Source organism: Siniperca chuatsi, linkage group LG21 (genome assembly GCF_020085105.1).
Source record: "Siniperca chuatsi isolate FFG_IHB_CAS linkage group LG21, ASM2008510v1, whole genome shotgun sequence".
In the NCBI taxonomy this organism is placed as follows: domain Eukaryota; kingdom Metazoa; phylum Chordata; class Actinopteri; order Centrarchiformes; family Sinipercidae; genus Siniperca; species Siniperca chuatsi.
In genome coordinates this window covers 9,914,903-9,927,522 of record NC_058062.1, presented here as the reverse complement: position 1 = coordinate 9,927,522, position 12,620 = coordinate 9,914,903, and the positions used below count along the sequence as shown (strand labels likewise).

The 12,620-nt window shown below is 39.6% G+C and overlaps 1 protein-coding gene across 1 annotated transcript; it reads right to left on the bottom strand.

The window, feature by feature from the left end:
• Positions 1–260: 260 nt before the first annotated feature.
• Positions 261–12,176, bottom strand: LOC122869102 (myosin heavy chain, fast skeletal muscle). The gene is made up of 39 exons (XM_044181735.1): positions 11,958–12,176; positions 11,651–11,794; positions 11,394–11,550; positions 11,247–11,274; positions 11,048–11,159; positions 10,871–10,963; positions 10,724–10,787; positions 9,588–9,686; positions 9,392–9,495; positions 9,174–9,312; positions 8,951–9,069; positions 8,697–8,846; positions 8,445–8,615; positions 8,042–8,348; positions 7,389–7,471; positions 7,212–7,299; positions 7,006–7,123; positions 6,769–6,892; positions 6,550–6,686; positions 6,155–6,410; positions 5,728–5,970; positions 5,452–5,628; positions 5,184–5,329; positions 5,004–5,094; positions 4,507–4,896; positions 4,195–4,321; positions 3,905–4,023; positions 3,328–3,524; positions 3,053–3,236; positions 2,791–2,956; positions 2,512–2,636; positions 2,099–2,407; positions 1,803–2,006; positions 1,566–1,691; positions 1,289–1,459; positions 1,022–1,126; positions 851–946; positions 616–747; positions 261–386 (listed from the first exon to the last, which is right to left on the bottom strand). Exons 1-39 carry the CDS (start codon positions 12,159–12,161, stop codon positions 369–371), a joined length of 5,823 nt encoding a protein of 1,940 aa, XP_044037670.1. The 5' UTR covers positions 12,162–12,176; the 3' UTR covers positions 261–368.
• Between the last annotated feature and the right edge of the window lie 444 nt (positions 12,177–12,620).

The window sequence follows — 12,620 nt, the reverse complement described above, 5'->3', positions numbered from 1 at the left end:
GGGTAAAAATACAAACTTCCCAGGCTTTGATTTAGACCCAGGACCTTGGTGGTTGTAGTTCTGTGGAAAATTTCTTCTACAGTATACTGTCTAAGACATCTTTGACTATCTATATTTAGATAGCCCCCAACAATTCTGTATGGATTTCATTTGAAAAGTCGACTGCTCTGCAACTTATTAGAATGATTCAGCTCCACCTTCTTGAACTCATTTTGCAGTATAAGCATTAGTTTAATAGAGGAAATACAGGATAAATGGTATTGAGTAATATACATAATGTTTATTGAAATGTTACAGTTCAAAAATAATTCAATAATTGGTTCATATTTTATGAACTCTGTCGAACGACTTCAGTTTGTTGTAGTCTCTTATTCAGCAGACTCACTCTGGAAAAAAACAAGAAAAATAAAATGATTTAAAGGACTTACAAGTTATAGGAGATTTTTTACTTAACTTTTAAGGGGTGTTTAAAGACTGTATGAAGTGGAAGATTGAATTGATTGAATTTTGTATCAGTGAAAGATGTGAATTTATCACACTATGAGAACTAAATACTCCTGATCCCAAATAAAATCTTTAATTTAAAAAAAAAAAAATTAGTACAGAAATTAGTACCTTTCCAGCATCACGGCTCTTGGCTCTCAGCTTGTTGACCTGGGACTCAGCAATGTCAGCACGCTCCTGTGCTTCTTCCATCTCATGCTGGACCTTCCTGAGTCTGGACATGTGAGTGTTGGCCTGCTCCTCCTGTGAAGGGATTGGAATTATATAGATTTAATTACAAGACAGTTAATTATGGTATTATTTATTTTAAATTAAATGATTGGTCATATAAATGTAGTTCACTTACAGCCTCCTCAGCCTGTCTCTTGTAAGCCTTGACTTTGAGCTGCAGCTTGTCCACCAAATCCTGAAGTCTGTTCACATTCTTCTTGTCCTCCTCAGTCTACAAAGATAAAGGATTGTAAGTGAAAGAGAACAGAAACTTCAAAGGACTGTGTTTTTTAGTGAAATTAATCACCTGGTAGGTCAGCTCCTTCACTCGTCTCTCATATTTACGGACTCCTTTAACAGCATCAGCTCCACGTCTCTGCTCAGCCTCAACTTCAGCTTCTAGCTCACGCACCTGCGATGTGATGATAGATAATTCATCAAAATTTTATAAAAGAATTTCAGTACAGTGATGAAAAGCAGAGAAATTATTGAATTTATTGTTGAATTTATTTGACTCATTGAATGTCTAATGTACATTCCAGAAAATAAGCATTATACTACATGCAGTGCGTACCCTGGACTCCAGTTTCTGGAGCTGCTTCTTGCCACCCTTCATGGCGAGGTTCTCAGCTTCATCCAGACGGTGCTGCAGGTCCTTGACTGTGACCTCCAGGTTTTTCTTCATCCTTTCCAGGTGAGCGCTGGTGTCCTGCTCCTTCTTCAGCTCCTCAGCCATCATGGCAGCCTGAAATGATAAAATGTTATCTAATTCATTCATAATGTATAATAAACATAACAATGCATGGAAGTAGACCAAAAACATAACAGGTGAGATAGAGATGTAAACTCACATCAGTGATAGCCTTTTTGGCTTTTTCCTCAGCATTTCTTGCTTCCTGAACAGAATCTTCCACTTCACCCTGAACCTGGACAAGGTCAGCCTCCAGCTTCTTCTTGGTGTTCATAAGACTGGTGTTCTAAATATTAAAAAGAGTCACATTTAATTTGATATTTATTTATTATGTATAAGAAAGAATGTGTATATTTATTATGTACAAAGACATTTATATCAATTATTGAAAAAACACCTGAGAGTGAAGCAGTCCAACACGCTCACTAGCATCAGTTAACTCCTGCTCAGCCACTTTGCGTCCTCTCTCTGTCTGTTCCAGAGCAACTCTCAGCTCCTCAATCTCAGCCAGCATCAGGCCATTTCTGCGCTCCACCATGGCAACCTGCTCTTTCATGTCTTCCTGTCCTCTGATAGCATCATCAAGGTGCAGTTGGGCATCCTGACAACAGAAGACATAGAAAACCAACAAACAATGAATCTTCTGTACTATATATACTTGTTTTGTTAAGTAAATGATCATATAAACCTTACCTTGAGCTGTCCCTGGACATTCCTCAGTTGTTTCTGGGCCTCAGCGGCCTGCCTGTTGGCATGGCTCAGCTGAATCTCCATCTCATTCAGGTCTCCCTCCATCTTCTTCTTGACTCTCAGGGCATCATTCCTGCTCCTGACCTCAGCGTCGAGAGCGCTCTGCATGGAGTCCATCACCCTCTGGCTGTTCCTCTTGATTTGCTCCATCTCCTCATCCTTCTCTGCCAGCTTCCTGTCAACCTCACCTTTGATCTGGTTGAGCTCAAGCTGAACACGGAGAATCTTGGCCTCCTCATGCTCCAGTGTACCCTGCAAAAAAATTTGCAGAAACAAAATCAAATTGAATACATGGTTACATAAATGGTGTTGTATTTTATCATATAAGTGGTTCAATATTGTAATCAAGATTTTACCTCTGCTTCCTCCAGTGCTGACTGAATTTCAGTCTTCTCAGTCTCCACAGTCTTTTTGGCTTTCTCCAGCTCATGGATACTCTTTCCAGTCTCACCAATCTGTTCAGTCAGGTCTGAGATCTCCTCTATAGAGCAACCAAAGCCAAATACATTTGGAGTTAGATTATGCAGTATACATTATATCTAGCAAATTGTATGTGTCAAGGCTTTTACCACCACAAAAGAAGAATCCTTACAATTGCTATAATAGTCACATTAAATATAGTAAGATTGGCATACGCTGCAGGTTCTTATTCTCTCTCTTCATGGTCTCCAGCTGATCAAGAGCCTCCTCATAAGAGTTCTTCATCTTGAACAATTCAGTGCTGAGAGAACGAGCCTCCTTCTGAGCTCCTTCCAGCTCTGCCTGGCCCTCTTCATACTTCTGTTTCCATTCTGCCAGGACCTAGAATTGTATAGGTTAATTAAATGATTAGTTCATTATATTGATGTGTGTTTCTTGCGATTAAAACTGGTTTTAATTACCAGTTTAACCATTTACCTTATCAAAGTTCCTCTGCTTCTTGTCAAGGTTGGCAGCCAGAGCATTAGCTCTCTCCACATCAATCATGAGGTCCTCCACCTCACCCTGCAGCCTCTGCTTGGTCTTCTCCAAAGAGGCACACTTGGAGTTCACAGCCTCAATGGACTCTTCAGCATCCTGCAGGCGCTGGGCAAGCTTTTTCCTGTAGTGAAGATGAATTTTCTTGTGCTTAAAAAGCAGGAATATATAGCAGAAATTGATTTATCTATGAAAAAGTATAAAGGGTTATTTACTTGGCCTCCTCCAGCTCCTCAGTACGCTGGATAGCGTCAGTCTCATATTTGGATCTCCACTGAGCCACCTCACTGTTGGCCTTGGACATTCCTCGCTGCAGCTCCGCCTTGGCCTCCTGCTCCTCCTCAAACTGCTCTCTGAGCAGATCACAGTCATGGCGGGCTGACTGAACAGCATGGGCCAGGGCATTCTTCGCCTTTTGGGCACAAAGTCCATGTCAGAGGGACATTTTAATTGACCTAATGTATGTTACATCCAAATGCTGTGTCAACAACTACCCTAAGTTAGAACTCCAAAGAGCCATCATTGTCAGCTCTCAACTGATCCATTAATATTAGTCTTGTGATAAATTCAAAGCCTTAAAATAAAGTTTATATATAATTTATGTTGTAATAACAACAAGTAAGTAATTTGACTTTCTCAGTTTTGCAAGGACAGTAATGTAAGTGCAGACATTTTTGCTGATGCATGTATATACATACATATATATATTTGTTTTGTTGTTGTTGTAAGTAACTAAGCCAAGTCATACTCTGTAAAAATCTGAAAATAAGACGAGATATAAACGTTTCATACCTTCACTTCCTCCTCAATGTGCCTCTTAAACTCTTCAATCTGCTGAGTGAAGGCCTGCTTGCCCCTGGTCAGCTGGGAAACAAGAGCTTCTTTCTCCTCAATCTGGCGGGAATACTCACCTGAATGACAAGATGTTCATGTGTTATTAGTGAAGATCATTTTCATGATTTTAAAGTATTTATTTCTACAATACAGGACACTATTAAACATATACGTTGCCATTTAGTGTGTTTATGTATCATATATGAGGAACTCTATCTTCAGAATGGTTTTTATTACAGGTCACTTACCATTCTCCGTCTGCAGTCTTGCCTTCTGTGCATTAATATCATTCAGCTGACGAACATTCTCATCATTTTTGGCTTTGAGTTCACTCAACTGGTCCTCAAGAGTTCTACACATTTTTTCCAAGTTGCCCTATCAACAACAAAACATTTTGTATTTAAAAACATGAAATTCAACGATGCAAATGTTGAGTACCTTTCTGTCTAGCAGTACATAAAAGCCGCAATATCATTTATTCTAACAACTTATGTATATCGCTTTTGTAGTCCTGAGATATCAAAAAAGGGAAATCCTTCACTTATAAACAAACCACTCACCTTAGCCTTAGCAACAGCCTCCATGTTGCTGGAGAGGTCATCAATCTCCATCTTGTACTCGCTCTTCTCCTTCTCCAGCTTCTGCTTGACGCGCTGGAGATTGTCGATCTGCTCTCCTAGTTCTGCAACACTGTCAGCCTGCTTCTTCCGGAGAGCTGCTGCGGTGGCTTCATGCTGCAGGGTTGACTCTTCAAGGTCACGACGCAGCTTCTGGAACTCAGCTTCGCGCTTCTTGTTCATCTCAATCTGAGCAGCTGTTGCTCCACCAGCTTCCTCGAGCCTCTCACTGATCTCCTCAAGCTCCCTAGAGAGGTCAGCCCTCTGCTTCTCTACCTTAGCCCGAGCAGCTCTCTCAGCCTCAATCTCTTCCTCCAGCTCCTCAATACGAGCCTAGATTTGATTAGAGTAATATCAAGAAGGCTTATTAAATGGAGCATACTCTAACATGTTGTTTCTGATTCACTGATAATTGATACTATTCATGTCAAACACATTACCTGGAGTTCCTTGATCTTCTTCTGTAGCTGAGCACCAAGAGATTGTTCATCCTCAATCTTGCTGAGGAGCTGACTGGTCTCAAACTCCTTCCTGGAAGAGTAGAACAAAAGTATTTTTTGCTGTTATACTTTTAGATGACTCAGGATAATTATGGTGCATTATGGAATTGAATGCATTACTTCTTGATTTTCTCATCAGATTGCTGCTTGTCATTCTCCAGATCCATTATGGATTCCTGGGCCAGTTTCAGATCTCCCTCAAGCTTCCTCTTGGCTCTCTCAAGGTCCATGCGGAGCTTCTTCTCTTGTTCCAGTGATCCCTCAAGCTTTTAAGATAATGTTGAAATATTAACAGTAAATATTGTTTTGAATTTGTATCATGGAATGTCAACTTTAAAACACAAGCTACTTGGCTTAAAAACACACTATCACAGGATTTTTTTCTTACATCGTCCACTTGCTGTTCCAGCTTTGTCTTGGCCTTGGTCAGAGTGTTGACTTTGTCTTCCTCTGCCTGGAGATCATCAAGTGTTTGCTGGTGGGCCTCTTGGAGGGCTTTCTTCTCCTTGGTTAACTTGGCAATAGATTCATCTTGAGATGCCATCTCCTCTGTCAGGTTTTTCACCTGAAATGATGTGAAAGGTGCATTATTTCCATCACTTTATGTGTATACATATAGTCTGTTTGTATGTTTAAAAGATTGTAGGTTTAAAATCATTTGCACCTTGTTTTCTGTGGCATGTTTCTCCTTCTCCACTTTAGCCAAGGTGAGCTCCAAGTCATCGATATCTTTCTTCAGCTCAGAGCATTCATCCTCCAGCTTCCTCTTCTTAGCAGTCAGCTCAGCATTGATTTCCTCTTCATCCTCCAGTCTCTCAGTTGTCTCTTTGAGTTTGGCCTCGAGCTGGATCTTGCTCTTAATGAGCCCCTCACACCTTTCCTCAGCATCAGAGAGGTTCTCAACTTCCTATAGTGCATTTTGAACATACAATAAGTTAGTTTGTTATTTCTTTGTTTGTTTCTATAACTTTGGTAAGACAAGGACAATGTGTGGCCTCTTTGTATCTTACCTAGATATCTGAAAATGTGAGCAACAGTGTTCAATTAGTGTGTGTGAGATAGAATCACACTTGCTTTTGTTTCCTACTTACTGAAGCCACTTGGAGTTGCAGGTCATTCTTTTCCTGCAGCAGGGAAACCATCTTCTCCTCCAATTCCTTCTTCTTGGCCAGAGCAGTAGCCAGGTCTGTTTTCATCTTATCATAGTTCTCCTTCATCTGTTGCAGCTCCTTCTCAGTCTCAGCACTCTTCAGAAGAGGCTTGATCTTGAAGTACAGTTTCAGCCATGGCCAGTTTTTCACATTCATGAATGAACGGATATTGTACTGGATGGAATAGATAGATTCCCTGGAAAATGAATATAGATAAAGTGTCATTTCTACTGAAATGTGGTTTTGTAGAACTGCTGAGGATAACAATTTAACAAAAATATCTGTAAACTATATAATTGGACAGTACAGTTTAGTGTACTGTATGAGAATCGTACCTCCTCTCCATCATCTTAACAAACTCCTTCCTCATGACATATCCTCTGCAGAGAGCCTGAGTCATGGTCACCAGCGAAGCCAGTTTCTCATCTCTCATCTCCTCCAGGGTACCCAGCAGACCAGCTTTGAAGAACACCTATGTTGGTTCATAAAAAACCCTAAGCAAACACTCATACAACAGAACAACTCCAAAAGGAATGTAGTCTATGACAATATACCTTTGTGTGCCCAAACTTGTACTGAGTGTGGTCCACATCAATGGAGCCCAGCAGCTTCTCTGAAGCTTTCTTGTTGTCGATGAACTGTCCCTCAGGGATGACGCTGGCATTCAGTACTTTGTATCTACAAGAGAAAATGTTGTTATTTATATTTATTCCCATCTCTTCCTTGTGTTTATCATCAGAATATCTCTACTGAAATCAACTTGACTTGCTTATAATGAAATCTGCAGGCACCTCTGCTTGAAGTCACCGTAGAGGATTCTGCTGGGGAAGCCCTTTCTGCAGATTCTGATGCCTTCCAGCACACCGTTACACCTCAGCTGGTGGATGACCAAGTGGTTCTCCATAAGACCTGCACATTGCAAAGGCATATTGGGTAAAATATTTCTTTTTTTACTATGTTACACAAAGTGCAGAAAGGTGGATTATGAACTTCTTACCTGGGGTCTTTGATTCATTAGGAATCAGGCAACGGACAAAATGAGGGTGAGTGCTTCTCAAGTTGGTCATCAACTTGCCCAAGTTCTCCTGTGGATCAGCATCATAAGATAGTAGGTCATCATTATTTCAATATGAGGTTTTTAAATTGTCATCCAAAAACATGAAACAATACATACTCTGAAAAGAGCAGACACAGTTTGGAAGGAACCACCCTTCTTCTTTCCACCACCCTTCTTGCCACCGCCACCACCAGCAGCCTCTGTTTCACAAAACATTGATTTTCATTAACTGCACTGAATAAATAACACTGTATTAACTTATTAAAGTTTTCTTCTCTGTGGAAAGTGGATTTTTTAATTAAGTCACATGGATGAGTATATTACTACAGAGCAGTCCAACTTTATATTAGTCCCAAACCAAATGTAACACACACACATTCTTACCAATTACCAAACTTAAAGCTAGGGTAGGTAACATTGGAGAAGCTTGCAAGAGACAGCTAGGTTTTGAAAGTATCCAACAAAAAAATCTCACCCCCTCCCTTCTGGCCTAACAAAAAATGCTTCTGAAATAAATTGCCTACCATAGCTTTGCCTCTCACATAACATTATGAACTGCACTTTCTGATTAGCTGCTAATAGCTAATAAAGAGACAGCAATTTCAACTATGTTGCTTCCTATCTTGTACCATTAATAGTAGAAAAAAGTAGCAAAAATGTTAATGAACTATGCATGCTGTTTCTTAAACCTTGGATATTGATAGGGACAATTGTTTCATTAAGATGAAGCATACCATCTGTACTGGATACTCAGAGCTCTCATTTCTTACCGTCGGCTGCACCATGGGATGCATACAGTAATACAAGCAGTTTGTTTGAAGACTTCTGGTAGAGCTGAACAACTGAATCGTTCAGGGGGTCCTTGTTCTTTTCCAGCCAGCCAGTGATATTGTAGTCCACTGTACCGGCATAGTGAACCAGGGAGAAGTGAGCTTCAGCCTTGCCCTTTCCAGGCTTTGGCTTCTCAAAGGCCTTGGTCTTGCCAAGATGCTGATCATGCAACTTGTTCTTGAAAGTTGTGTCAGAGGCCTTGGGGAACATGCACTCCTCTTCAAGGATGGAGAAGATGCCCATTGGCTGAAAATAATTAATATTTCATGATAAAAATTAAACTGAGGAAGCAAACATTTGCACATTAATCAAGAAATCATGCCTATCGGAATGGTTACTTACCTTCTCGATAAGCTCAATGCAGGCAGCCAAGTCCATACCGAAGTCAATGAACTCCCAGTCAATGCCTTCTTTCTTGTACTCCTCTTGCTCCAGAACAAACATGTGGTGGTTGAAGAACTGTTGCAGTTTCTCATTGGTGAAGTTGATGCAGAGTTGCTCCAAGCTGTTGAACTGTAATTAAAGAAAATATTTATCTTCATGGCAAAATAAGGTTGAATTTTAAAACTGCTTAAATATTTTTCAAGTACTCACATCAAAGATCTCAAATCCAGCGATATCCAACACTCCAATGAAGAACTGTCTTGGTTGCTTTGTATCCAGCATCTCATTGATACGGATGACCATCCACAAGAACATTTTCTCATAGACGGACTTGCACAGAGCACTGACAGCATTGTTGACCTACAAATAAGGATTTTACTGTGGTAATTTCTCAGAATAATATTTTCATATCAAAATGCAGATACCTCCCTCATTTTAAAAACATCAAATTTTCTTTTTATTACCTGTGGTACGGTCTGACCTTTGGTCACCATCTCATTTCCGACCTTGACTCTGGGGTAGCACAGAGCTTTCAGCATATCAGCTGAGTTCAGGCCCAGGAGGTAAGCGATTTTGTCAGCCACTGATGGAGAGAAACACAAGAAGTACAAAGTACACATTCACTCGTGTCGTATTTTACACTCCAGACTACTTGCATGATGAGAATGGTATTATTTTAGCAATTACCCTCAGTGCCATCAGGTTCAGCCTGCTCCTCACGCTGCTTCTGCTTGAATTTCATGTTGCCATGATGCATCACAGCTCCCGTCAGCCTGTAGATGTTTATCTTCTCCTCAGCATTGAAGCCCAAGATGTCAATAGCGGTCTGCATTACACAGGAAAGAAATTTATATATACTTTGATTCAAGTATAAAAAAACAAAAAACAGTAAAGTGTGATCTTACATCTGTTGCAATGAACTCCTCCACATCATTGATGCTTTTGACAGTGATTTCACCCTGACTGATCATTGGGTAGTCATAGGGGTTGGTGGTGATCAGAAGAGCCTCTGAAAGACCAGACACAAAATACATGAGATTTTCCTGTGTTATTGTTTCTAGTATTGTTAAATTTTTATATTCAAATTGTCTATTAACTTACCCAGGAGCTCTGGCTTGTGGCCAGTCATCAGCTGATAAAAGATATGGTAGCTCCTCTCAGCAGACAACTGGAAGGTGACACGGGACTTCTCCAGCAGATCTACGCATAACAAGTTAAACTGGAGACTGTAAAATGATGGCATTACAAAATAACACTGTTCATTTTTAAAGCCAGTATATCAGTTGTCTCTTTGCAGTTGCCTTCTCATTGCCTTACTTCTAACCTAAGTTATTGCAAGTATCCATCCATACACACACACACACACACACACACACACATCGTAGCTACAATTAATGGTAGTCAATCCATCTATGTTATGGCAGGAAGTTCTGCCAGACCAACAGATAGAAGTCAGTTACTGTGTGAATGTGTATATCACTTTCTAGCTGCCTGTTCATATATATTACCTTGGCTGCAACCACACTATACCCATACTTAAGCTTCACCACAACCTAACATTTTGTCTTCTTAAAACTAAACTGAACTACCATATCTCTGGTATATAAACCTAAACATGTATAATCCTATGTATCAGCTGTACCATGTCTAACATAATACTTAAACAAAGCCATTTCTGAATGAATAAGTCAAGTCAAGTCAGTTTTATTTATATAGCCCAATTTCACAAATCACAAATTTGCCTCAAGGGGATTTACAATGTGTACTGCATACGACACCCTCTGTTTCTAGATCCTTGATCTGGTTAAGGAAAAACCCTTTAATGGGAAAAAATGGAAGACACCTCAGGAAGAGCAATGTAAGAGGGATCCCTTTTGCAGGATGCGCAGACATGCAATAGATGTGTGTACAAAATCGACCAACATAGCAAAATTAAAGTATGGACAATCAGGATGACAAAATTATAGACAGACTGTAAACATAAATAAATAATATAAAAAGTTCTTTCTTCGGGTACTTAAATTGCAGTCATCCTCATTCATCCATAATGCAACCCCAAAGTTTCAGTTTGCCAAACTTTTACCACCTCATGTACAAATTGGTTAATTCATACATGTTTAAAGTGTATAAATTGGTTGTGCATGTATAAATTGGTTTATTTATACATGAGGTGGTAAAAGTTTGAGCACAATGTTTTGCACAGAAAACGCTCAATTTACACCATGGTTGAAACTTACATGTTTCAATATCAGCTGAAGCCAGCTTGCCAGACGAGCCAAAGTGAATCCTGATGAATTTACCCTAGACAATCAGATCCTTATCAGCATCACATTTTATAAGAGAGCAATTAGAAAAAGTATGAAGATATTTCCTGCGTTACTTACAAAACGAGAGGAGTTGTCATTCCTCACAGTCTTAGCATTACCATAGGCCTCTAGTAGAGGGTTGGCCGCAACGATTTGGTCCTCAAGGGATCCCTGCAAGATAAGATTTGAGTTACATGAGATGTACATTCAAATTAACTTTCCTCTGGAAGTTTTATTTTAAACAACCATTTTTACCTGCATTTTGCCAGGTGTTGGCTCAGCCTTCTTAGCTCCAATAGCTGCAATTGTTGCAAAGTACTGGATGACACGCTTGGTGTTGACAGTCTTTCCTGCACCAGATTCTCCACTGGGGTGTAAGAGACACATTGTCAAGATTCTGCTTCTTTTCATAAAGTTTATAAAGATTTAGCATGACAGTTTGTTTAATACTCACGTAATCAGGACAGACTGGTTCTCACGATCTGAAATACAAACATACATGCTTCACATGAGTTCCATTTTTATCGTTCCTTCAATAAGCTTATGTTTAAGTTAAATTCAACTTAAGCACACACTTCAACAATAGCAACACTGATCTTACCAGTGAGCATGAACTGATAGGCATTGTCAGAGATGGAGAAGATGTGTGGTGGTGCCTCAATCCTCTTCTTGCCTCTATATGCTCCCACAACTACAGCATCATACACAGGAAGCCACTTGTAGGGGTTCACGACAACGCAAAACAAGCCAGAGTAGGTCTGTAATAGTAGAGAATAAACATTATTTGAACATTTGCATATACAGATCTAAATTATATTTACATTATTATGTACACATTAAAGTAAAGTAAAAACTTACGTAGATCATCCATGATGCATAACGCTCTTTGAGGTTATACAGCACAGATGGCTCATTGAGGTGGGTCATCATGGCCATGTCCTCCATCTTATCAAACTTTGGAGGGTTCCTGGGATGGATATCATCCTCTTTTACAGTGACGGTCTGAATATGAAATAGAGTTAAAAGGTTTTGAGATTTTTAAAGACATTTCATATAGAGTTTTATCAGTGGCATGGACTATCACAGTTAGGGTCTGTGCATAAAACAGATGGACAAAACTATATTTTTTACTATGGTATTTAAAATTGTATAATTATTCACCTACCTTTCCAGTATCTGTCTCAACCGTGGCTTTGCCACCCTCTTTTTTGACAAGTTTGCCTTTGACATACATCTCATCTGCATCAATCACAAAGAAGGCAGTTTTGGCATCAAATGGAGCAGTCTGGGCCTCAATCCTCTCCTTCTCTGGTTTTCGGAGGTAAATGGCCGCAGGGCCATACTGCTCCATCTCTGCGTCTGTGCTCATGGTGGCACTTTAATGGAGACTGAAAATATGAGAGATTCAAACATAAGTCATACATGTGTTACATAACCTGCAATTAACTCATTTATCATTATTTTTGGTTTGAAGAATTTACCTCAACTGATGCAAACAGAAACTCCTTGGTATCCTGTGTATGTCAAGACGCTACAAAACAAGTTTTTGGTAGACCAATGTAAGTTTTTTATTGTTTTGTAATTTCATTTAAGATTAATACAATAAACTTAACATACAAAGCCTAATATAAAAATGATCTAAGTTAAGCAAACGTAATTTAAAAGTGCAACATTGAAGCCGCCTAGTATTACAGTAATTAACAGTAGTAATAATAACATAGAGACATGCTATAGAAACAGTTGACTGCACTTACCCGTCTTTGATGCCAATCAGTTGGAGCAGACGTGCAGAGCTGCTGTTTTTATACACAACGAGTCTGCCTCCTCA